General features: G+C 39.7%; 2 protein-coding genes and 1 long non-coding RNA gene across 11 annotated transcripts in view; 1 reads left to right on the forward strand and 2 right to left on the reverse strand.

The window, feature by feature from the left end:
• Positions 1–271: 271 nt before the first annotated feature.
• On the reverse strand, positions 272–6,152 carry atf5a (activating transcription factor 5a). Its single transcript, XM_040032872.1, has 4 exons — positions 5,429–6,152; positions 4,258–4,506; positions 2,735–3,923; positions 272–2,648 (listed from the first exon to the last, which is right to left on the reverse strand). The coding sequence occupies exons 2-4, from the start codon at positions 4,397–4,399 to the stop codon at positions 2,462–2,464; spliced, it is 1,518 nt and encodes a 505-aa protein (XP_039888806.1). The 5' UTR covers positions 4,400–4,506; positions 5,429–6,152; the 3' UTR covers positions 272–2,461.
• Positions 5,720–25,612, forward strand: LOC120734217. Its single transcript, XR_005695985.1, has 2 exons — positions 5,720–5,826; positions 21,869–25,612. It is a non-coding gene; the product is annotated as an uncharacterized LOC120734217 (long non-coding RNA).
• Positions 14,380–25,992, reverse strand: part of phldb1a (pleckstrin homology-like domain, family B, member 1a) — a 29,995-nt gene continuing 18,382 nt past the window's right edge. For 7 of the 9 annotated variants that reach the window (XM_040032863.1, XM_040032859.1, XM_040032862.1 and 4 more), the window contains 10 exons: positions 25,788–25,949; positions 25,473–25,613; positions 25,015–25,125; positions 24,859–24,937; positions 24,168–24,312; positions 23,781–23,871; positions 21,993–22,139; positions 19,891–20,110; positions 16,323–16,408; positions 14,380–15,719 (listed from right to left, as the gene is read on the reverse strand). In XM_040032863.1, the coding sequence (XP_039888797.1) occupies positions 15,579–15,719; positions 16,323–16,408; positions 19,891–20,110; positions 21,993–22,139; positions 23,781–23,871; positions 24,168–24,312; positions 24,859–24,937; positions 25,015–25,125; positions 25,473–25,613; positions 25,788–25,949 (1,323 nt within the window). In that variant the 3' untranslated portion in view covers positions 14,380–15,578. The remainder of the gene's footprint in view (positions 15,720–16,322; positions 16,409–19,890; positions 20,111–21,992; positions 22,140–23,780; positions 23,872–24,167; positions 24,313–24,858; positions 24,938–25,014; positions 25,126–25,472; positions 25,614–25,787; positions 25,950–25,992) is intronic. The other 2 variants (XM_040032866.1, XM_040032867.1) reach the window with 2 other exon arrangements.

The following is a 25,992-nucleotide window of genomic DNA, read 5'->3' on the forward strand; positions in this document are numbered from 1 at the left end:
AGCAAGCTGTTCTAATTTCACGAGAAAAAGGAAACGATGTAACTTCGTAAAAATCACGGTAGGTTTTCTTTTTCATCGATAAAATTGTCATAACAATAATTCAGTCTGTATAAAAGTGGCGAATGAGGAGTTTCATTCATTTCTGAGTTATGAGTATTTGTGCTGGCACCGCAGCGTGCTGTCGATTTTTGGAAAGCTTTTGTTTAGGTGTAGCGAATATTATTGATGGATTTTAAAGGCGACATTTTTCCATATGCAGATCAACATGTGAATTTAGAGGCATTCGCATTTCAAAGCCCTTCGAGGTCTTCTAGAAGTCTGTGAATTTGGGCTAAATAAAGTAGAAAACAACGAAGCCGAATTTCCGAGGATTGGACGTCGAAAGCGTTTTAATGTGGTTTTATGTTAAATGTTGTATCGACTAAACCAGAAGAGATCGATACCCATGAAAGTTTTCAGTCCTCTCTGTATAACCGTCTGTCAGCTGTCTGCTCAGCGGGGCAGGGTGAGAAAAGCGCTTGTCAGTGTCTGTCGGGCCCTGACCGGGCTTTACTTTGATTTCCCTTTAAAAAATAAAAATAAAATGAAAACCCCGCAGATTTATTAAATCCAAAAACCAAGGACTTATTTTCACGCTCAGGCCGCAGATTGTACTTCGGATAACGCAGACAAAAAATAAAAATAAATCCCAGTAAAAGCACCAAAAAGAAAAAGCACAGCGGGCCAAGTTGATGATACACTTTATTTTTTTTAAAAGCAAAAAGATTGACATCAGACGAAGTTAATTTGTATCTATGATAAAATTACGTTAAAAACACAACGCGCTAAATGTGCTGTTAGTACACACTTTTGGTTTAACCATCGGGATTGATAGTGCACCGCAGGGGGCTAAAAAAAAAAAAAGAAGCACCAATTAAACCCCATAAATAATTACGATAGTTTCGCTGTTATATTCAAGATTGTCTTAAAATAAATATGCATAGAAAAAAAAACTATCCTTGGTATAAGCATGGAGCAAATGACAGTAACAATGATTATTTGCTTATATGAAAAAAAGAATTGAGACCTCTTACACCAAAGCTAAAGCTGCGAAAGCTTTAAGAAACAACAAAATTAGGATTTTTTCCCCCAATAATTTTATAGAAAGAAAAGGTTAACACACTCCACTCCCTGAACATACAAAAGTTGTTACAAATTAGTGCAGATCAGCCAGAGGCCTATAAAACTTATTGCTTTAACAAGCAGTTTAGAGAGAGAATTATTTCTGAAACCCTAAATTTTCTATTCCAGAGAGTACATTTATGCAAAGGCATGCAGAGGAAGGCTGTTAGAATGATACTAGTTACAATATTTGTACACATTGGGAAATAAAGAAAAAAACAACAGTTTTATATGAGGAAAACCTGCAAGCTTCAAGTCTGTAATCTCCTCCCATGATTATCTACTGATGTTTGTAGAACTGGCGGATTAACGTGTATCCTGAGCTGCAAAACAGATTGTACATTTTGCAAAATGCGAGGGAAGAATATCTTACTGCCACCACATGATAAAATGTTACACATTTAAAAATAATATGAAAAAAAAAACGTTTTGGTCACAGAATGCATAATGCAGACATTATTTGAAGCCATTGCTAAAAGAAAGATAGCAAAGGTTATATTTGTTACATTTAAAGGGATGAAAATTAAACAAATGTAAATACAGAAGACAAAGTAATGTTTCCAACAAAGCTGGCTAAAATACTCTAAACATACAAATAAAATAATTCTGTTATTGACTGAAATAAACTGGAAGCAAATCAAATGTTTTACAGAAAAACAAACAACAAAATACACAATAAAGTTTCACGACTCTTTTGTACGTTAGCCGCTCTTTCTGCAATTGTAAAAGTCAAAGGATATTCAAGGTCAGTTCTAATAATTTTAGTATTAATGCCAATTACAGTTTTTGCTGTTGCATAAACGCAGTTGATTTGAAATATTTGTCCACACTGAAATGTCAACACCCAATAACGTGATCCAGCGACTGAGCATGAAAATAATTAAAAAAGAAAGAAAAAAAACCCTCAAACAAACATGAGTTTCTATTGCTGACATCAATTTTAATGTAAGGCTATTACAAATATAAAACCTGCATAATGAGTTACATTACTTCTGAAATTACCTTATTTCAATAGTAGATTCACGAAGTGCGAGAGCTATTGAAAATGATTGTCATCTTAAAGCATTGCTATGCCACAGTGCTGGCTCAAGTGATTCGAGTACGAAAGCGATGGAAGAATTGGATAGTGTTGATTTAAAATGTAAAAAATATTTCATATTAGCAAAGCATGCTTTTAACCCCTCGCTACAGAAAAAAAAAGAAAAAAATTAACATTTGATTCAGGACAAACTTAAAGACAGAAAGAGCTGCTGATTCTCCCTGTTACGCTCTCTCTAAGTGTACTCGCAGAAGCTTGGTGTTACGCTGTTGTGTCCTGCTTAAGCCTTTGGCTACGGGCCTTGTAAACTTCAATCAGCAGGTCTTTAACGTACTGGATTTCACGTTCTACGGACTCTGCTTTGTCCCGGAGCTCCCGGTTCCTCCCTTCAAGGCAGTGCAGTTGTTCCTCCAAAGAATCGAGCTCCGCCCTTTTTCGCTGGCGATACCTGCATCGACCAAAAACGAAGACTCTGTGAAAATGTAAACTCGTAAAATTTTGATAACATTGACATTTCATCGAGAAGAATCTCACCTGTGAGCGGCAGTTTTGTTCTGATCTCTTTTCTTTTGTTTGCGCTCCCCGCCTTCGCCTGGAATGATGTCCACTTCGTATTTCATTGCACAGTGGTCTTCCTTCAGCCGACATGCTTGTCTGTGCCCCGAAGATTCCAGGTTCAAACTATCCCTAGCCATTAAAAGACACTCTGGGCCCTGATCCTCAAGGAAATTACAGTGTAGATCATGCTGAGCTATCTGTAGACTCTCTGATTTCACCTGCTCGTTGATGTTGCCCAAGAAGCTATGGTAGGCCTCAGACTGTGCTGTTGTTGGAAGATAACAACCTTCACTGCTCTCGGCTTTCCAAGAAACGGTGGCTTTTGTCACCTCCACACTTGTTTTGATACTGTTCAGCACATCGCTGTTACCAGCACCTCCGCTGACTTCCCTCATGCTATACATCAACAGATCCTCTTTCTTATGGGGGACCTCCAGTGATCCACCAAAGCCAAATCCACCACCAACAATCTTCCCACCACCTATCACATCTTGAGTGAAACAGCAATTTTTCTCTTCTTTTGGTATAACGGCACATCGTCTGAGCTCAACCGCACTACCCAAGCAGTAGCTTTTCCCTACCACCTGGTCGTCCTCTACACAGCCATAATTACCTGTAAGGGTCACAGCTGAGTTACCTGAGTTACTTCCTTTGGAACTCAACAAACTGCTGTCATAGCCTTCGCTGAACCTCGAACCATCAGGAACTCTTTTCCTACCACACCCACTGGGTCGACTGCAGCTATATGGGGCGTGTCTTGGAATTTTGGAGCGCCCAATGGGCCCGCCACAGATGCTGAGCAGGTCCAGTTCTCCGGTTGCCAAGGTAACAAGAAGTGGGCTGGATTCCGATTGGTTGGATGTAGCGTATGATGCGTATGGCAGCTGAGTGAATGGCGGAGGACCCGCAGGCAGTGGACCCCTGTCGCATTTTCCCAGCCTCGGCCCTTTCTCGGGCAGTGGCTCAGACAGGAAGTAGTCCTCTAGTTGGGCGAGTTCCTCTTGCAGCAGAGAGGTCATGACCTCCAAGTCAGAGGGCACCTGGATATCATTCTGAAGGGGTGAAGGGGGAAGGGAGGCATTAGTAGAGGAGGGAGGGGAAGGAGGGTTTGGGAGGTACGAGGAGAAATCCACTTCTTCCGTCATCCAGTCAGTGTTACCATCACCTATTGAGGAGGGGGGAAAAATTGCATCGGTTACAAGATGTTTGTCGGAAGGAAATAATGCTGCTAAAAAAAATAAAATAAAAAAATAACGTTCATGCAAAAAAAAAAAAATCCATCAGTGCACGAAGCAGTTTCCCAAAATAACAATCAGATTTATAATAATAATAATAAAGGCAAATCAGATTTGGGGGGTTTTGCCAATAAAGTTGCAGCGTTTTAATATAACAGACGTAGCTAGTTTATTACTTACTGCTCAAGAAGGACGAATGTGCTGCAGTGCCGAGCCCACCTGAAATGAGGAAAAATATAAAAAAGCGTACACGCTGCAACTCACCAATTAAGTGCTGACTCTCCTCTGACACCTCCCCCCTGCACCCCTGTGATTGGCTGTGGTTAGCCTGTGGGTGAGAGAGAGCGAGGGGGTCTGCCGGGCAGACACGAAGAGTCTTCCAAACAGGCGCTGATGTTGCCATCATTTTGTCTGTTGGTGCTTTGATTCAGTCCAAGTCCAAGCATATGCTGAGAGCAAGCAGGGTCTGAGAGATGGGCCACAGTGAGCAGGTCTGGGTGAGCATAATGAAACCTAGAGGGTAAGCAGAAAGAAAAAAAGGGGGATCAGATATATCTGAGAAAGATACGGCGTACTCAGTCGACTAATGGGGATCATCAGATGGGAGTCTGTCTGTGCTGCCCTCTGCAAGTTTCTCTGTATGGTTTTAATGAGAGGCAACAAAGAAAAAATCACTTTCTGGTCCTCACTTAACTCATTTTCACACAAATACACTTTTTCATCTTTTAAACAGAAAGGCTTTACAGTAAATACCAAATACTGAAAAGCAGAAAAGTACATTATTCCCAAAACCAAGCCTCAGATGTGACACAGTGGGTGATAGAAAAGTGGGAGCAGTGTCCTGTGGGCTTTAATCTGGCTCAAAGCAAAATTAACCTGACGTCCTCAAAACACGTGGGACCCAGTGACGCTGTCAAGGGCCCAACTGTTGACAAGAAGCACCACAAGAGCTACCTCTACTCTGTAGGTGAGCTGCCCTGCTGGTCAAAGAGGATTAATGCTGATGAGCTGCTTCCAATCGCATGTTCCTTTTAAAATTAATTACCAATTCTTTTTTTAATCACTTAAACAGATTGGACTCGATTACAGCAATGAGAGCTAAATTAAACATTGAAAGATTAAACGCTGGAAGTGACAGACGTGATGTATCTCCAGTTAGTGCACAGACTGAAGGCAATACATTTAGAGTAGAGGAAAAATCAATAAAAATCAAACTAAAACTGACCACAAAGCAACCACAATCAGTCAAACTCCATGAGTGATCGTAGTTTAAAAAAAAAATAAAAAAGAAGAAAAAAGATGTTTGAATTTGTCAAAAAGGTTCATTTAAAGCGACGAAACCAAACAAGATGTAGCCACTTTACACCAAAATGATAACAACAACAGCAACAACAAAACAGCTCTATGTACAGCCAGTAGAGAGACTTTCACTTACTCCATTCTTGCAGAAAAAATTGTAGAGCACTTGGGGGTGCGTTGCTAAAGCAAAGCACGACGACTTTTCGGGTCCAACAACTTAGCAAAAGATTAAAGAGCCATATTTCAGCTCGGAATATCCTAGACAAGGCAAACAGAGAGAGGTGCTGCTTTGTTGTGGTCGACCTGTAAACTGAGGAGCCGCTTAATTGTGACAAAGCATCACTTCATTCACACCTAGCAACCGACTGCGTCACCGGGGTAAACCAGGCTCCTCCGCGCGTGCAGATCCCTCCGCCCCCTCCCTCCGCGGCTCACCCAAGGACGTCCCACACTCTCGCTGCCCACACTTTTATAAAAGTATTGAGCTACTTTTTTGTTGTTGTTTCTGTAAAAGTAACACAGCTGCTCATTCAGGTGAGTAATACTATTATTTATAGTAATAAATATATAGATAATAAATATACTAATAAAAAAGAAAATACTAAATTCAAACTGTGCAATTCAAGATACAAGTAACAACTGGTTTAGGGAATCTGAAAAGTAGCCTTTTAGCTAGACATTGTGCTAATTTTTAAGCTCTAAAGGGTATAACCTCGTCTTTAAATTAAATAACGAAGTGAGAGGATTTGGTTTACGCGAACGCGATCTTTCGAGAAAACTACAGCTCAGACACTGTACTTTACAATAAGGCGTGCCGCTGTTTTGTTTAAAGCGCTATATGGCTCATAACACACTTTGTTGTTTAGAAGAAGTCTGTTGCATCTCCGTTGCATCAGTGGTCCACGAACAGTACCATTGGCTGCACGGGCTCAGACTGTCGTTCTGTGATTGGCTCAAAACGGCTACTTCTGAAATATGATTGGTCGGTGGTAGGCAAGGCAAAGCACCACCGTGTTGTCATCTTTCTCTCTCCCTCTGTCTGCAGTGCAGACTGTGCACATGTTTCATGTCAACAAACCGGGCGTGGAGGTCGGTGCTGCAGTTTTTGAAAGCAGAGAATATCGTTGACACTTTGTGATACAGTTTAAACAAACTCAGACACTGATACAGCATTCAGCTTGTAATGACTGAATCTGGCCGATTATGTCGCGATAACTAATGAACATGCAGCATATATCATTTATTACATAATTTAAATTAGAAAGTACTTAGAATTACATAATTGCTAATCACCGTTGTGGATGTAATGTCTCTGTTTTATTCGTTTATTTTAATTTAGCTTGCAACTACTCTATTGTGATTATGTCTCATTTCACTTTTATTTTGTTGACTTGTTCATTTGTCTACCCAAAGCTTCCCAGGTGCAAAATTACACTAAGTCAGTGAATAATGGAAGATAAATTATTCATCCCTTGTGGTTGGCTGTCAGCCTAATGAACTTTGCGAATCCTTATTTTTGTGACTAATTTGGTGAGACACAGCTGGTGGAACTAAATGAAGTTACTGGTAATGACTGTCAATTACATTTATGTTAGGAATAAAGCTTTGTTTTCCTCCTTTCAGCAAATCCCGAAGCTGAGCAAGTGTGCTGTTCTCCTGTTGCTATAGTAATAGCGGACACTGCCCCCTATTTTAGACTTGTTGTCTGGTTGCTGTTGCCATGGGATTTGCATCTCTCTCTTTTTCCCTTTCTCTCTCTCTCTCTCTCCCCCTACTGTTTTCCTTTTACCTCACATTTGTTTTGGCACTCCTAACAACCCAGCCATTCTCCATCCTATTTGCTGAGTTGCATTTCTGTTACTCTATCATTTTACCAAAACCAACAGGTTTATTTCCAGCTTTGCTGAATTAATAAATTGATTTGGCACTATGATTTAGCCTCTAATAGATTTGTCCACAGAGAAGCATGTCTGTGCATTGAGTGAACATCTGAAAGTCGAATCGATCGCACAGAATCACATTATCCAGGATGGCTCCAGGGGAAGTTGTTTTCACACCAAGTTAAACATGTTCTTTGAAAAAGACCAGATGAAATTGAATTTGAGTGAAATGTCCCAAGTCTAATATACGCTGTCCGTCTGTGTCGATCTGATGCCTTTAAAAGGATGGCCCTGTTACAGCGGTGCTATTCAGCAAAACGCCCACCATGTGGTTGTTACCATAGGAGTGGAGCTCTGAGAGATTTGTAGAAAGGCAGCCTGATGCAATCGAGATAAATGTGGTCGTAATGGAGACCAGATTGAGATACTAGTAGCTGGTGAAGTTGGCAGGTCTCCCGGGAAAATCGCTGACTGCTCTCTCTGTCTGTATTAATTGGTCCACTGAGGGATTCCTGTTTGCGCATCATGAGAGAAATCTAAGGTGCTCCTTATGACAGCATGGCTGGATTTCCCTGCAGTCTCCACTATTAAGTACAGTTTCCTCTGTCACTATTTAGGAAGACATGTAAAATGTGTTATTTGCGCAGCAAAACACCTTCATGTCTCCCCCTCCTTCCTCTGGAAAATCTTAACAAGCTCAGTATCCATTTGCAAAAACTGGAATAGATAAACTTTCCGACTTGTTAAAACAACACAGGAAAACGAGCCAAAGTAAACAACTCTGGATCAAACTAGACTTCAGATACTCTTGAAATATTTATTGTCGGTTTTTCTATAGCGGGAGTTGGAAGTCCATCACTCGATACCCAAATTCATTGTCTGAATATTGTGGATGAGCAGAGAAGTCAGAAAAGTCAATGCTGCATGCCAAGTGCATGTATGGCATGTTAGTAAGGGTTACACCATCATTTCATCATCATCTCTCTCAGAATTTATTGTCCTCAACTTTTGCCCCTCTTTGAACATACGAAGAAAACATGGAATTCAGTTACGACTTGTGAATGGAAGCCTCTCAGAGGGGATTTGTGGACGTTTCTGTGTGTGTTCAGCCTGCTGATCACTTGAATTTGTTTTTCGGTTTGCCGTGAAAACATGTAATCAAGTCTCAGGAAAGTGACAAGCATAATATAATTTTTCATTCACGGATGTTTAAAGCAACTTCATTTGCATTCAGCTGTGACAGATAGGAACCAGTCAGTCATAGGGTTCTGTTTATTTGCTATTCCTCAAGGACTTCGTGGTATATTAGAGGTGTTTGATGTAAAGAACTCACTACAGCATCTGCTTTGTCTTCCTGTGGGATCTCACAGCTTTTAGTAGATCACTCATACCTAACTCCAACTCCTGAAAGTATGTTGAATGAAGCCATGCGTGGCATACAGTGTAAGGTCTGTAAAAGAAAACAGTGCTACAATAACAGCAGGACAACAAAGAAAGTAAACGAATTGTTGCATATCACAGCTTTTTATTCATACTTATTGTCCGTGCATCACTTGTGTTCTCCAGAATTTCAGCTCTTTAAGCAAATGGGTCCCAAGTGGTTCCTCTGTGTCATTTACAGCACTCAGGCTGTGTGATGCTGCGCTGCAGAAACATTCAAACCCCCTGAGGCTCAGCGTCTGTCACCTATGAGTTTTACACAGCCGATAACCATCCAGGCCATATGCTTCGTGCTCATGAAAAAACTTAAACTGTTCACTCATCAGAGCTTAAGTTAACTCGTGCTGAACTTTGAATTCTAATTGTTAGTTTGGTAAGGCATGTTAACACTAGTTTACAATGTTATCTTCCATTGTTTGACTGTTTGTCATGGGGTCTCTGCTTTCTGCGAAGTCACTTTATTTAACAGTATATTTGCAAGCAAACAGTCCTTTACTTTGATGTGGAGCATAAGACTAAGTGTTAAGTGTTAAGCAACATAAAGACAAAAGAAATGCATCCACTCACTGACCACTTTATTAGATGTACTTTACTAGTTGGAACCCCCATTTTTTAAAATTCTTTGTTTCGATTCAACAAGGTGCTGCAAACATATTGACATGACAGCATCACACAGTTTAGCAGTTTTAAGGCTGCACAACCACGATGTTATTCTTCACGTCCCAAAGACGCTCTACTGAACTGAGATCTGGTGGCTGTGAAGGCCATTTGCGTACAGTGAACTCATTTTCATGTCCAAGAAACCAGTTTGAGGTTATTTGAGATTTTTCATGGTGTTTTTTCCCATTCAAAGCATCCATCAGAAGATGCGTATGCTGTGGTCCCAAAAGAATGGCTATGGTCAGCAGCAATACTCTAGTAAGCTGTCGAGTTTAACTCATGCTTACTTGGTACTAAGTTGTCCAAAGTGTGCTTTTACCTCATTGCAACACTACAGGTAGCCTAAACTGTTGAAACAGGACATAATGGATCCATGCTAACACATTGTCTACACCAAATTATGACCCTACCCTCTAAATGTGGCAGCAGAAATGTCTGATTTTGTCAAAATCCAAATTGTAGCTTCAGTTTTCTGACTGACATCTGCTGCGGTCCCATTTGCTTCAAGGTTTGGCATGTTCATTCAGAGATATTCCTCTGCACATCTCAGTTGTAACAAGTGGTTATTTGAGTGATTCTTGTCTTTCTATTAGCTTGAAGCAGTCAGATTGTGCTCCTCTGCCTTCTTGCTTCAACCAGCCATTTTTACCCAGAGAACTGAGGCTCACTGCATGTTTTCTCATTTTCAGATGATTCTCTGTAAACCCTAGAGATGGTTAGAGAGATGTTGGAAAATTCCAGTAAATCAGCAGTTTCTGAAATGCTGATACCAGCCCATCAGGCATCAATAATCATACCACGGTCAAAGTCACCTAAATCACATTTTTTCCTCATTGTGATAGTCAGCTGGAACTTCAGCAGGTCGTCTCGGTCATGTCGACATGCCTAAATGCACTGATTTGCATGTAATTGGCTGGTTAAATATGTGGGTTAACATTTAGTTGAGCAAATGAACCTTTAAAGAAAAACAAGTGACCAGCGAGTTTAATTCTGCATCTAAAAATCGGAGCAGCAGCATATTTAATTTATGTCATGTTCCAGGTATGTGCTGATATTTTCCTGTTGATGAAGAGTGATGTAATAGCTTGACTTTCTAAAAAGAATTTTTTTCATACCTGCAATAGCACTAAAGAGCCTGTTTTAAGGTAGTGAAAATACTACTAGAGGTGCAGAACATTTCAAATTAAATTAAATTATTCTTGAAACACCGCTACATTGTATCCAACTTAAACCTGTCAGCTGACCTTAATACAGGAAGTTATGTCACGCAAAGTTTAACTTATTCAGTTTTTCTTACTCACTGCTTAATGGTCATTTTCATCAGTAATATTTCTAAACATTGTTAAAAGTGGTTAAGATGCTGATATTTTTTGGCATAATTTAACCGTAACTGTTACAACATGACCAGTTTTTATGGTTTCTTCATTCTGTTTCTACAGTTTCTTCAGTTTTTTCTATTTTTTTTCTGCTTTTCTTCATACGATTCTTTCACATCATTATATATCACTTCTTTCTCTTTTTTTTTTTTTTTACCTTATGCATGTCTTTATTCCTTTATTGTACTTTGTCACATTTGGCTTGTAACTCCTGATTTTTCCTCAGCATTTCTTGAAGTGCACGCTTTTTATGTGTTTCCATCATCACTTCTCTTTATGCATGTCACCATTTCTCAGAACCTAAACTGTATATCGGTCCATATTTTCTCCAGGTGTTCCTTCTCCTCCTCTGTTTCAGTGTTTTTGTCTTTTGCTTTGTTATAAAATACTCACAGTTCTGTATTTTTCCTCTCGTAGTCTTGGAGAATACTCTGCATTTCTCTCTGTGTTTCTTCCTGTTGTTCCCTCTCTTTCTTTTTTCTGCATTTCAGTGTTACTTTGTAGTGCTTCATCAAACATTACTTGCAACCCTTCTTCTTTTTTTCCCCATGTCTTGGAGCTTACACTGCAGTATTCGGTGTATTTCCTCCTGTTGTTCCTTCTCTTTGTGCATTTCTGTATTCTTTGCAGTGCATTTTTTCAAGCTCCCTCTCTCACCCGCTCCCTTTTTACTGTCTGAGTGTGTCGATTCACTTTTCCCGTTGAGCTTGGCTGGCACACCTGCTTTCAATCAGCAGTTACCTGTGCATAAAAGAACCAGCTCTTCATCAACTCATCACCAGCTTGTTACAGCCTTCAGTACAATAGCTAGTCTAGCTCTAGGAAGTCTTGTTGACTATTTTCTCCATCTGCTTTGGATCCCCTCTGGTATTCTCGTCTGCATTCCCTTGTTCAAGGGAACAAACAGTCTCTGTGAAAAGAAAACCTGTCTGCAAGAAAACTCATTTGTGGACACTCGCCTACCTGCCCACTCAAACCTCTTATGTAATAAAACTAGTGAGGCTGGTACCTCTCTGAATGCTTGCTTATGGGTCCAAAAACCTTACCAGTTATGACAGTTATGATAAACGGAACCAAAATCTATGTGTCCGTTATGGTGGGAGACGTGTAATGTCTGTTAAATAGGGAAATTCTGATTGAAAGTTGTGGCCACTGTTTTAAAGGAGGGAATGTGGATGAGACTAGATGACCTTCAGCAAATATTTCCTTTAGGGCCTCTGTGGTGTCTCCGAAGTGCAGACACATGACTCATCAGACTAAGCAAGTTTTTTTTGGTTTTTTTTTTACTTCTGTTGTCCAATTTTGATGAGCCTGTGTGAACTATAGCTTCACTTTCCAGTTCTTAGCTGACAGAAGTGGCACATAGCGTGGTCTTCTGCTGCTAAAACCCATCTGCCTAATTAGTGGTTATTTAAGATACCGTTGCCTAGGGCTGTTCGATATAACGATATATATCGGATGACGATATAAAGACATCTATTGTTTCATTTTACGCTATCGTTTGTTTCGTGGTGTCGCAAAATAAACTGTTTACGGCAATATTTTTTCATCATTCTGATGGTCACTGTAGTGGCTATATTAATTTCTTAAAGTTCTCTCTTTCTCTTATATTTAATATAACCACACTACGGACGGACAAGTGCCTGTTTTTATGCGTTGTCGTTAGCAACAAGACGGTAACACCATCGCGTGTCCGCTTGTTTATGTTCCACACAAACCTTTCACAATAAAGCTCAAGATCCTGTTGAGACTTTTCAAAATAACTTGAATCACGTGAAACAGCAGATTATTTACGGATGAGAAGTAAAAAAAGAGCCGCCAGATGCTAAAAAATAAACCTTAGACTTAAACGTTAGAACAGGCTTTTCCCCGCAGCACGCCGTGTAATAAATACTCACTCAATACTCAATACTCAAAATGTGTAGTTTCATGCATCTGTTAAAACACTCGACTCCAGCTACATGACGCGCAGCTGGAAACACTTCACGCAAGTCGAGCTGCCCGAGATTCACAGAATTTACAGAAAATGTTACATTTTTGTGATTTATATCGTTATCGGGACGATGGAATTCTTATAACGGGATATGAGATTTTGGTCATATCGCACAGCCCTACCGTTGCCTTCCTTTCAGATTGAAGCAACCTGGCTATTTTCCTCTGACATCACCTTTCTTCCTCATTCTGATGCTCACTTTAAACTTAAAGCTCTCATGACCATGTCTAAAAGTTTTAATGGATTTAGATGTTGCCATGTGATTGGTTCATCAGATATGTGGGTTAGCAAGCAATTGAAAAGGGTTACCTATGGGTGTATATACAGTTTCTTTTATATCTCAGATTATCAAAAAATCAATGCACATGTAAAGTGTGATTTTATTTAGTTATCAGAACACAAAGAATTATTACCCCACAGTGGGGGTGCCGTTGTAGTGTGTCTCTGTTTTTGTTGTCCTCATTAGGTCAACATTGGCGCGTTTCCCCTCTGGATATTTTTTACACATTGTGCTGTGTGTGCTGTGAAATCTGGAGAGAGAGAAAAAAACAACAACAATGTAATCGAATGCTTTGTATCTATTGTGTAGCCTGTTTTTGAATTAATAACTGTCGGTTTACATCCCCTTCAAAGAAAGCGAAGATGATTTGTTCAAAGCAGTAAACACTGTGAGTGCAACTTTCGCCAGTGTATCAGATGCATTTAGTGAAGGATGCTTTCATGTGTGATGTCTGAGCCTGCGTGTGTGCAGAGGGGGGAGTGTGTTAGGGGTTGGGCAGGAGATTTTTCACTTTAATCTCCTAAATTAATCCGAACTCACATGTGGATATGAAAACTTATAAATTACAAATGCCTGCGCTGAAGTGTTGTGAAGGATGTGAGAGTGGAGATCTTTGACAGGAGATGCTAAAAAACCTTCCCCCTGAGCTGACAGATGTTTTCATTTCGTCAGATATTTTCGGTTGTCTTGAGACGAGGCTAATATCTCCTATTAATATTGACAAAATCGTGTAAGACCTTTGCTAATTCACAGCGTCGACGCTCTCATTTGTGTGATAAAGGCCTTGGGAAAAAGACCAGTGTGAGCGGGAGAGTGTGGGGAAATCACCCCCTGGTTCATTAATATTTCACCAACAATAAGGCTGGGTGTCACTCTTGCTCGTCACCACGGTAATGAGCGAGCGCTGCCCTCTTAAAGATCTGTTTATTATTCAGCTGGGCACAGCAGAGACTCAGAAGTACTGAATGGCACGATGTGTGAAAATCTCTCCCAAGGTCAGCCAAATGCAAATGGTGTGAATGATATTAGTGAAGCAGCAGCAGTTATTAGTAGGAATCATTGGCTGCATTAAACTGAGGGTGCTCATTTCAGTCGACATCGCTGCACACAACATGTTTTTCACTTCAGACCAAGAAATTAAGAATTAACATTTCAAGTGCTGAATCGAATCAGTACCTGTCAGCAGCAAGGTGTGTTTCCCTGATTACCTGCACATCTGCTGGTCCCTGGAGTCAATTAATCATACCGCCCTGTCACAGGTTAATAGTAATCTGCACTTGCACCTTTAGAAAATTTGAACACGAGAAGATCCGCTGTGTGGATGTGAGGAATTTTTACTCTTAAGCGCCCACTTTGTGGGAACTTCATGAACATGGTTTTACAGTACGTGATTTGAAATTTCTTAATATTGAATCATGCATGTAAAGTCGCATGTAATTTCCCTTCATGTTTTTTTTCCTTTTTTCATTTCCATGTCTCCCACCTAGTGCAAAGTGAGCGATATAATTAATTACGCTGCCCCAAAAATACAAACACAAAAAATACGGCTTCAGTGTTTCTTTTGTACTTGATCAGAGTTAACGAGCCAATTTAACTCATTAAACCACCTGATTGTTCTCATGTAAATAGACCCGTTGTAACGTTTTAAAAATGAACACCTTTGTGAATGTAAGCAACAAATTGGGGCGTGCGGGTTTTATTTATAGAAAGCTGGTAATTAACTTGTGTGGGAGACACGCTAATTAAGGAAGAAGTGCTAACTGAATGCATCCAGTTTAGGCAATTTGTCAGCAGCGTAGTGCTTTATGAGGCAGAAAGCAACAAAAGATACATCATATAGTTTTGTTTATTACACGTAGTTTTACAATCCTGTTATATAATTTATGATTCTTATTAAAATCATATTATTAGAATTTAACTTGACATAGGGTATTTATGTAAAATACAGACATATTAAAGCTGTGTTATTAGCCTAAATGAGAAGCTCCTGGAACAATACATAAAGTGGTATTAACACTTGTGTAACAAAAAAAGAACAAATCTTGCACAGCATTACAAGTATTTGGCACCAGATAATATGCGTCTCAATAATATATTTCAGAGTAGCTGCTTGTAAGTTGTTTTTACTGTATAGTTGTTGTTTTTTAATACTGAGAGGCTATTTTGTAATATGAGAAAAGTTAACAAAGGGAAAAAGTACAAATGTATCAAAAAGGTTAGAGTGATAAAACTGCATGCATAGATCGGCTTCAAAGGTGTAAACAGGTTGAGCTTATATAAAGTAAGAATAAAGTATCGTATTGTAAATATTAACAGTACATTTGGTACTCGAATGTGATTGATGTTGCTGAGAAGTCCCTCGTGAATCTACTGGCAGGCTACTCAAAGTGTTTTTTTTCTTCTACTCACACAGCTAGGTGAAAGATAAATACAACTCTCATAATCACTGAAATGCACCCTTGTCATGAGTGAGCCCTCATCTGCTCAAAGGCATCTGGCCCAAGGTTATTCATCCCTTTAAAAGTCCATCCGTTACACGCTGTCAAGCTGTTTGATTCCAGTCCCGGCTGCGGCAGGGAGCAGCTCAGGTTGGCTCGCAGGTGTCTGGGTGCTCGCTCGGTTTCCGACATCAACCAGATCGCTCACCCAGTGGTCCCTCAGCTCATGAACTGCGTATAGCCCTCTGCACCCGTTACTATGACATCCATCCAGATCCTCATGGCCTCAGGGGACGGGGCCACCATATAGTAAAGCCGGTCGTGAGTTTTCACGCAGAAGGTCAAAGATGGAGTGGGGCTCTGTGAAATCAAAGAGGAGGGGGTTTTTATCGAGCAAAAACTGAAAGCTGCACCTGTTGCTTTTTCCAGACGTTTTTCAGAACAACAAAAAATATAAAAGTGAGTTAAAACAATTAAACCAAACTCTGGCTGTAGTCTGTTTCAAACAAAAAGTAAACTAAAAGAAAAACAACCTGAGCATGGTGAACTTTTTGTGGGAGAAGTTGAAATAATGACAGAATGACAAAAATATTCCAGTCTTATCTGAACCTTTAGATCCCCTGAAATTTTTAAAAGGCAGATATTTGTTATATCTGCCTTTTGAAAAGTAAGTTATACAGAAATGTTGCTTTATACTAAAGTTGCAGTCTCTTTTTTAAAGGCAGTATTGCTTGTTAAAATAATGTAACATAATGTAAAGTAATGTATCTAATTTAAAATCTGTACTTAAAAATGATGGCTGCGATTTTAAAAAACACGCCATATAAAGCGTTGTTCTGGAGTTTAGCGCATCACACACAAATCCACCTTTCATGAATTTATACTTGATTATCATGCATGCAAAATATTATAGAGTAGTCAATGAAATTCTGAATTGTAAGTAATGGACAAAGGAGTGTTTACCTTAGTGGCGCTGCGTAGGTGATCGTAATAAACCTCTTCAATCGCCTGAAAGTAAATGAGCCCTTTCAGCTTGGTCTCATGCTTGTCTGAGAGAGAGAAAAGGAAAATAAATATATTAAAAGACATTACATTACATCTTGTACTGATGCAAGACCTCTGCCAGCCCAAGCGCCTTACGGCAGAATCAGCCAAGGATACATCGGTGATAATATGAATGGACCGATTGCGTTTATTCTCACCTGAAGACGAGGGCAGACATTCAGTGACAAAATACATTTCACATTTTAATATGTGGTCTATTTTTCATGTTTTAGCCATTCAATCCTAATATAGGAAAGACTAAATATAAATAAAATGAATAAGTGGGGTGAGTGTGAGTCCCAGCAGAAACACGGATGGCTGAAGGATCAAGGAGCATAAAAGCTAAATGATATAGCAACTCATTCAAGCTAAGACTGAACTGTAAAAAAAAAAAAAACTACACTAGTGTGACTTTAAGACTGTCTTCGCTCTAAAACGCAGATATTAATCTGTTGGTAATTTATATTTAAGTTTAACATAGTTTCAGAATGGAGCCCGAAACTGAGAGTTTGTAGCTGTTGCTGATTTTATAAAATTACATAAAACCATAATACACCATAAATACAAAAGTATGGGAAATTCACAGTGTAGATGTACATGTTGATTCCTTGAGTCCTTGGGTTTTATGTGCATGTTTCTCCTTTTTGTTATTATGACGTTTTTGGTACATTTTTCCATCTTTCTTTTTAACAATCACTTGACTTAATAGAACTTAATTCAAAGGCTCAAAGCAATTTATTAGTAAAAGCCAGATATTTTTTAAAGTGTGGGGTTTGTTTGTTGCATTGGATCACCTTACACAGAAATGATGCCCTTTTCTCTTATCTTAGATCATCTCTACTTAGCTAATAACTTAAATCTAGATGGAGAAACCAGGCAAAAATGAGGAAAAAGGTGTTTAATTTTTTTTTCCCAGCAACACATAATCCATGAATAGGTATGAGCAGCGCCGTATCAGAGTAAAAGTTAATTAAAAGTGGGAGTCTGTTTCAAGCTATGCCTGAAGTCTTTACCATCCTATTAATTTGACTTGTTTTCTTCAGTTGTACTTTCTGGATTGTCTCTGTGTTTTCCTTTTTTTTCCCCTCCTGGCGAGGTTAAGAATTTTTATAAATCTTAAAAGGAAAGTCTCTTTTGAATACTACATTCGATCCTTCTGTTCAACATTTCCCTTGAAGCAGGTCAGACCTTCTGTCCAGTCCTTTGGATTTGTGTTCTGTACCCACAGGATGGCTTTAAGCGTTTTAAAATCACTAAGTGAAACCTGCATATGAAGCTCATCAGATACAGTCGGCACGTTGATGGTTTTTTCTAGTTTGGGGCTAAACTATTCGCCGTTGAGTGTGAAGGAGTTCTTCAAATAAAATCTGCTAAAAGAGTTTCTGGATTCCAGTCTTGTTCAAATAAACAGTGGTCTATTTCATTCAGTCTCTTTCATGCAAACTGGAGTGCCCAACTGAGAACCAAACATCCACCAACAATTAAAAGCAGTCTTTTGAAATGCGTCCGGCACTTCTTCTTGCTTTTCCTTTTCCATAAAGTCAAATCTGCTTAGTAATGAGATAAATGTTTTTGAAATGTGAGTTTCGTTTTATTAGTCACGAACAAGCCAGGAGCTAGCCTCCTCCCCAAGAAAAACACATCCAGAGAAAGTATTGCATCTTATTTCATCACCGTCATCACCATCATCTTCGTCAGGAGTGAGGGGGTGAAAAGGCTAGGCAAGTGAGTGGGGAGAGCGAGAGGAGCAAAGAGAACGGGGGTAATGAAAACACACTCGGGTTCTATTTTGAACTTGACTGTAAAATAATGGCTCAAAAACGCTTGTGAATTATTCAGAAAACGAACTGTTCTCAATTCGAATTCAGAGGGCAGTCTGATAGACGCCAATTACAAACTGGCTTCAGTTTCAACGCACAGGAACGAGGCGAAGAACTCCACTTAGGAGCGGCTTTAATTAGCAGTCGCTTGCAGGTGAATCAACACAGAAGTGTTTGGGACACTTTTACACTCATGTGTGCTTCTCAGAGGAGCCTCTGCACTGCTGTGGGGTGAATTGGATAAATCAGGTCAGGGTCTGGTGTACAGTAAGGAACCTTTCTACCAAATAAGGAACAGAGGGGTAGTTTGATCACTTAATGCTGAAAGTTTTTTCCGTGAATGAGGCTAGAGGCTAACTTGACACAATGTGATCCTTCTGCAGAGACATAGAGTCATCCTGTTAGTCCTTCATGCTGTGAAGTTTTGTTGGTGATGAAAGCACTGAGTAGTGTTTAACGGAGCTCAGCGGGAGCAAGAAGAAAGGGTGGATGAAAGTTTTTCACTTTAGTTGCTCTTGAAGTGCCATGTGAAGATACTGAAGTGGACTTTGAAAGACAAAGTGCGATTTGATTGGACAGATCCTACAAGCACGCTGTGTCTGCAATTTTAAAAGAAACTGAAAAACTGGAGTCAACAAAAATGTTTTTTAAAAAACAAAGTGATGAATAATGGTGCTGTGATCCACTCAGGAGTGACTCCATGCCGTTTTCAAACCTCTAAAACATCTTTTAAAACATCCTGCCAGTTGTAAAAAGAAGCTTAAAAAAGTCATGAATAAACATGTTAATTGTAACAGTGCATATCAGTGAGGACTGCCTCACGTGTCTCTGTTTCTGTTTTCCATCTTATATGGACAGCAAGACAACTGGAAGACAGTATGAGTGAACAAAAAATCTACCATTGCATGACCAGAAATCATCTTTAAGGGCAGGAATTTAATCAGAAAGTATAAAGCTTAAGAGGGTACGCAGTGACTAGACTGTATCATTGTACCATTATCATGCCAGTACAGCCATTATATATTTTTTAATGGTTTCATGAGTTTGATGGCATACTGAAAGCTGTGTTTTCTATCTCTGTCAGTCACTTTTTTATGTGATGCAATGTCTTGGTGTGTCCCTTTTTATTTCTGCTCTAATGAAGAGCTTGTAAGTTTTAAAATAGTCTTTAACTATACCTCCCCTTTGTGCACTTTTTTCAGTGTTTTTTTTTCTCTGAGCAGTTTTTTATCTTTAAAAGTACCTCGAGGGCGCCTGCGTTCACTGCGTGTGTGAAACTGAACGAGCGCACTTGAAGAAAAGCTTCATTATAAATTGGATAGCTGAATTCACACTTAATGGGGCACTAGATCACAGGACAGATGAGCTTCAAAAGTCCACTTTGCCAACTCTGAGCTGGAAATACCGGTGTACTTTAATGCTATAATATACTGCAACACAAAGAGATATTAGTTTTCAAACATTTCTGTGATTTTTAAAATCATATCTAGAGAGTGATGATGGTTTCGTCTGACTCTTTATCTTGAATACATGTGCTCTGTTCGCAGACCTCTCGTGCAAAAGACTTAAATAACTGAGGCTCGGCTTTCTTGTGATGTTATTCAATAATTAAATAAAATAAAATTAACCATTGTTTGAGGGAAAACCTCTCCTCGTTCAGTCCTCACCCACGTAATAACAGAAGTTCCTCTTGAGACGGTCAAAAACGAACCAGCGTTTCTTCCAGGATTTGATTTTGCCGCCCATCTTCACCAAGTGGCCCTTGCACATTTTTTCAGTGAGGATGACAAAGGGGCAGGTGTCTATGTTGTGGCCGCATGACTCCACATGGGCACGCAGGTCAAACTCCTCCTTGCGGTTCGGCAGGTAGCGCGTCATTGGACGGGCCTGTAAAGAAAACCCAGACACTGCGTCAGTGCTGCTTTTTAAAATTCTGGAAATAATCAGCAGAATTGCTTTCTGTGACCCAAGACTTCATGAGATAACTGGAAGATTTTCTTTCAAAGCTGTGAGGAAACAAGATCCTACTTTTTGAATACACGTGCTTACTGGTAATTTGCTTACTAATCAATATTTTAGTAACTTATTTTTACTCAATGATCACCTCTCATATGGACTATTGTTTGACGTCCTGGTCACTTGCTTGTCCAACAACACTTAAAACTATTGAAAACATTTATAAAAGAAGTTTAAAACTACTTGACAAAAAACCGACTTCCCACCACCACTGTCATGTGTTAAAAAAACATAAATTACTGAACTTCAATAACTTAGTGAAACTTAAAAGAGTGAGTTTAATATATAAAGTCTTACACTCCCTTGCTCCACCACCACTAAAGCAGTTCATTAGGCATAAAGAAAGCTCAGACAGGACCACTCGAGCTTCAATCCGAGGAGACTTGTTTATACCCCACAGACGGACAGCATTTGGGCAGAACGTCCTCTCTGTCAAGGGAGGCCATCTGTGGAACAGTCTTCCTCAACCCATTAGAGAATGCTCTACACTCAATTTGTTTAAGGCAAAGGTTAAAAACTGGTTATGGACAAATCAAGTGTGTGATCATGTATGAGTTGTATAGTTTTAATGCTTTATTTGGGAACAGAATGGTGTGTATGTGTAAGTTTGGTGATGGAGTTTTTATTATGAATGAATAATGACTTTTTATGAATTATTATGTCTATTTTTTATGCTTAAGGACAACAGCTGGAAATTAGTCCTTGGCTATAATCTGGTATGTTTACATTCATGTAATTTTTTTTTACATTTATGTTCATTAACATGCACTGTCTTAAATAAATAAATAAACTAGTAATATTAAGAGTGAAGCTATACTACATTTTTGTTGTTCCTGAATTCAGATCAAACTAAACGTCATTGTGAATTAAACCTGCAGCTTATCTGATTTTTATAACCACAATCCTAAAACAATACAGTGTGATATTAAATACTGTTATCATTAAAGGTCTTTTGGAAGGGAACTTGTTTAATTCCAAGTGAAGATTTGTGTGTGGAAATTTGTGATATTGGGTTTTATAAATAAATCAAACTTAAATGTGTTCAGACACATAGTTGGCTCTTTGCACATCCAGAAGACTCAAGGCAACATTAGCATTCATTTGGCACCATGATCGTCCGCCTGGCAAATCCACTACTTACTTTTTTTTTTTAGCTGTCTACCAACTCCTAAAGAAATATCTGGCTGCTTAGCTGCTAAATCGCCCACTGGATGGATGCTACCATTGTCTGACAGTAACATTTTGCACTGAGGAAGAAGTGTACAGTCTGAAACAGCTGTTTCATGCATGCAAATTTGATGCTGATAGGCAGGCTGGGTGATAACTGTTTGTAGTTTGGCTTTTAATCGGTTTTTCTTTTAAAAATAGTCATTACAGGAGCTAGATCAAAGCCTGCAGCTCACAACAGCCTGATCTTGATGTGTTTCTCATCGAGTCTGCTGTGACGGACGCCGATAAACACTGATAATCAGCCGGGATTAAAGCTTGAATTATGTGTATATCATTCTCACACCACCTCCAATAATAACTTTCCCTCTGTTCTTCCACTCTCTCTCTCTCCACCCTCCCCTCCATTGTTTCCCCTGTCTCTCCCTTCCTTGACAATCTTTGATCTTCATATATACCCAGCCTCTCTTTAGTGTCTCGTCTCTCATCCTTTCCCCCAAGTCTCCTAACCCCTCCTCTCCTCCCCTCTCGTCTCCTCTCCTCTCTTTTCTTCCCGCCGCCCGTCTCCTCCTTCTGTTCCACTGACCTGGGAGAACTGCTTCTCTCTCATCTTCACCTCCTCCTCCACCAGCCTCTGCCTGTGGGCCGTCTCGTCCTGAAGCCTCCTCTCGGCCTCCTCTCGCCTCCTCCGCTCCTCCTCTAACATCTGCCGCCGAGCCTGCACCTCCCTCTCCTGGGAGCGTCGGGGCAGGAGAAAGAGACGCAGATGGAGAGAAGAGAAGAAAAAATAATGGGGAAAAGGGAGACGGGGAGAATATGTTAATGGTAGGCAAATATTGCAATACAAAGAAAATGACTGTCAGAAGATGCTCGTGAGAATTCAAGTCCCAATCCAGGGTTTTGTAAAATATATCCCTTAAGTCTGTGTATGGAAAAGTAAGCTTTGCTGATGTAAAATGATCCTTTGCAGTTTTCAGAAACTTATATATGGGTCTACTTTGTTTCCACATGAGGAAATAATACAAAGGTAAACACAATAATTACAACTTCATTTCACCACATCTGAAGTTCACCGATCACTTTGATCACTTTGTACAGGCAGGTTTTTATCTGCTGAGCGAGAGCCACACGAGAGGTTTTGCAATAGCTCAAAGTTGGAATGTGTTGACTCTCAGTGGAACTGGAATATTTGGCGATTGCAGTCATTTATTTATTTTACAAAATCTGTGATCAGTGATATCATAAGAACTGTACTTTTTTTTTTTAAACTATTTTAATTTAGTGTAAGATGCGATTCTTTTTTTGATAAAATGTGTCAGAGCTGACTGTGTAATTATTTTGCATCAACGTCGTTTTGATTATTCAGGATTATATTGTGATATTCAGAATTTTGGTATGGCTTTAATGACTGATCGCAAAGGCTGCAGTTTACTATCCGCCTCCTCCAGCCTGCAGCTGGTAGGAAGTGACTCCAGAGAAAAATTTCTCCTGATATATTGTGTTTGTGTGTAATAGGCAAAGGGAACATGGCTTGTAGTGTAAACAGCATTAGAAAAATCTTCATATAAATGTAGTCATTTTATCCATACAGCACTGGACTGACTCCAGCTATAACCAGGAATTATTATGTTTCCCTGGCTGCAAAGTCATGTTTCAATAGTTGTCACAAACACTAATTACTGTTACTTTCATACTGCAGATAGATTACATGCTCATAGCTAAAAATAGCATAAATACACTTCACTTGTGCAGTGTTTATTATGCCAGAGAGGAGGTGATTGCTTCAGGTCTGTCAGCTGAAACAAGGGCTGCAAATACTGATACTGTTGTCATTAATTTCATCAGCTGCAAATTATTTTCTTATCAATTAATCATTTTGTTTACGCAGTAATTGAACATAATAACATTTTTTTTTAAACTGATGTAATTTCCAGCAGCTAAGAAGACAGACACTGATTTTTTTGTTTTTGTTTTTGAGCAACAGTGTAAGCAAGATTATTGGAGCTATAAAGACAACTAAACTAAAAAAAAACTGGGTGTATGGGAAAACTAACAATCTTGTTTAATAAAAAAAAAAAAACTAGACCGTTAGACAGTAAAAACAGTACAACTGAATTGAAAAAAAATTATCTGGAAACAAAAAATATATAAACAATATAAAAATGTAAAAACTATAATAACTCCCGCATATGTGATTTAAGGATTTTTAGTTTTAAAAAATGGCAAAAACAGCTGATTATTTAAACCAATATTACCTACGATTAATGGATGTGACTGTTTGTTCCAGCTTTTGAAATAAAGAGGATTCCGATGTTCAGCCATGTTAAAAATGGAGCCTTTTTTTTTATGTCAGAACTAAAAGTTGGGAACTCACTCTGTTCTCAATCAGTCTGGCTTTCTCCTGCTGCGCTTCCTTCAGCATCTTTTCCATCTCTTCTATCCTCTGGGCCTCTAAGCCACAGGCGCTACAAGACACAGAATAAAGGAGCATTTGATGACAAAAAGCAAAAAGCAAACAGACATGCGTGGAAACAAACACTGGAAACAGCAGGAGAGCCAGACACAGTCATTAACATCAGTAAACTTCACAAAATAACTGGAAACTAGAGCTGGCTGGTATAGCAACAGTCAGTGTACCTAGGAGACACGTGAGCAGGCGTGTAAGAAAACATGTTGTCACGGGAACAAAGCAGCAGTGACCCTTCTCCTGAGAGACAGGGCAGACTTGAGTGTTCCCATGGAAACAGAGCCAGCCTCTCACCTTTCTGGGGTACAGGCGGAGTTGCCGGTGGAGACGCTGGTCTCCATGCTGTCTGAGCTTTCCAGACTCAGGGTGTCATACGCCTGGTTGCCACTGGGTGGCAGCTGGTGATGCAAGATGGCGTGATGGACTGTGGGAGATGTATCTGTACAGGCAGAGAGGACACAGAGTAAAGTGTGACAGACTTACACCACCCTCTACTGCTGGTGACAGGTCATTGCTACTTTTAGATGAAAATCGCATCCAGACAGCAAGGACACAGAAAAACACAGCCCCACCATAAACTGTAGTCAAAGATGGACATAGCAACTGTGACATCACCTACTGGTTTGTGAAGAGCTGTTCTGAAGCAATTTAAACGTTATGGCCTTCATCAGTTTTCTCTAATTGTTTGTTTTATTTAGAGAAAAATCAAAATGCCTGTATGAGAAGGTGTAATTCTAGGTTATCAGTTAGCACATTAAGGCGCGTACAAACAATTTATGGGCGCCCGCAAAACAATAAGGGAGTTTTTACACCTTCATGGTTAATTGCTTTGCAACCTTTGGATGTACCTTGCTGCATCCCGGAATACAGCAAACGTGGCTACGGGATGTTTTGTAGCTCAGAATTGCAGTGCACACCTTGTAGTCTTTATCATGCCAGTGGACACACAAGCTGAGACTATGCATGGACTGATGGACTCTGTTACCTATGCTCGGCAAAGCCAACTGCCTCCTGGAGTCCATCTCCAGTGGGTTTGACATCTCTCTCAGCGCTAAGTGCAACCCCTAAGAAACACATAAAAAGGATCAGGTGGAGTAGACTTTACAGTTTACTGATTACAGTTCAGCTGTGTGAAACTGACCTTTGTGGAAGCATTTTTCTCCTGTGTAGCACCACTGGAGTGTGGCAACAACGTGGTGCTTCTGTTTGATGAAACCTGTCCAACTTCACCTTCTGATTTGGACTTTGACAGCTGAGAAAGGAAAAACCGCTTACTCGATAAGTTCATAAATATAGAATGCTTTGATTTCAGTTTAGCATTTTGTGACCTGCAGTTGAACAAGATGTTGATTTTCATGGTGTACTTTGTGTTTTGTGTTGTGACTCATTAAATTAAATATATAAATGTTTTGTTCTGTCCCATCCTAATTTAGCTCATATGTTGTCTGAAAGCATTGATTGTTACCTTAACCCTTTTCCCCACTAGAGGGCTTTCTAGTCTTAAATATATGAACAGTGGCGTAACTAATGACATCTGTATTGCTTTAGTGCCCTTTAGCAAGACTCTAAAAGGTGCCCGGAGAGCTTAAGTGAATTTACCTGCCCGTGTCTGCGTGTGGCAAAAGACTTTGCAGGCAGTGGTGGAGGGCATGGCTGAGGCTCTCCAGCTGCCATGATTTCCTGGTACCAGCGCTCAAGATTAAGAGGAGGCAATGCATTCCTGCTCAGCTCAGGTTGGCTCTGCGGTGATGTAAAGCGTTCAGGCAAAGGAAAAAGGGAGCAGCAGAGCAACAGCATCATTAACAGAAGCATCAGGCAGGTAGAAAAGACTACCGGCTAGTCCTTGTGATAATATCAAGCTAGGACAGAAACGAAGATCACAGCAATTCGGTGGATGGCTGCAAATGAACAAACCTGTGCAGAGAGAAAGGAGGAAGGACCACGTGCAGTTGTGTGGCATGAGAAGGTGGATTCAGAGGAGGCGAGTTGGAATGCTGGCATAGAGGAGGAGGAAGAGGAGGGATCGACTCGCTGCATCCCAAAGATCTGACTTAACTGACTGACTGTGATGTACTCCTTTACACAGACATAGAAGCATGACATAGACACAAAACAAATC

This window comes from Simochromis diagramma, unplaced genomic scaffold, assembly GCF_900408965.1.
Source record: "Simochromis diagramma unplaced genomic scaffold, fSimDia1.1 OVJJ01000216.1, whole genome shotgun sequence".
NCBI classification, from domain to species: domain Eukaryota; kingdom Metazoa; phylum Chordata; class Actinopteri; order Cichliformes; family Cichlidae; genus Simochromis; species Simochromis diagramma.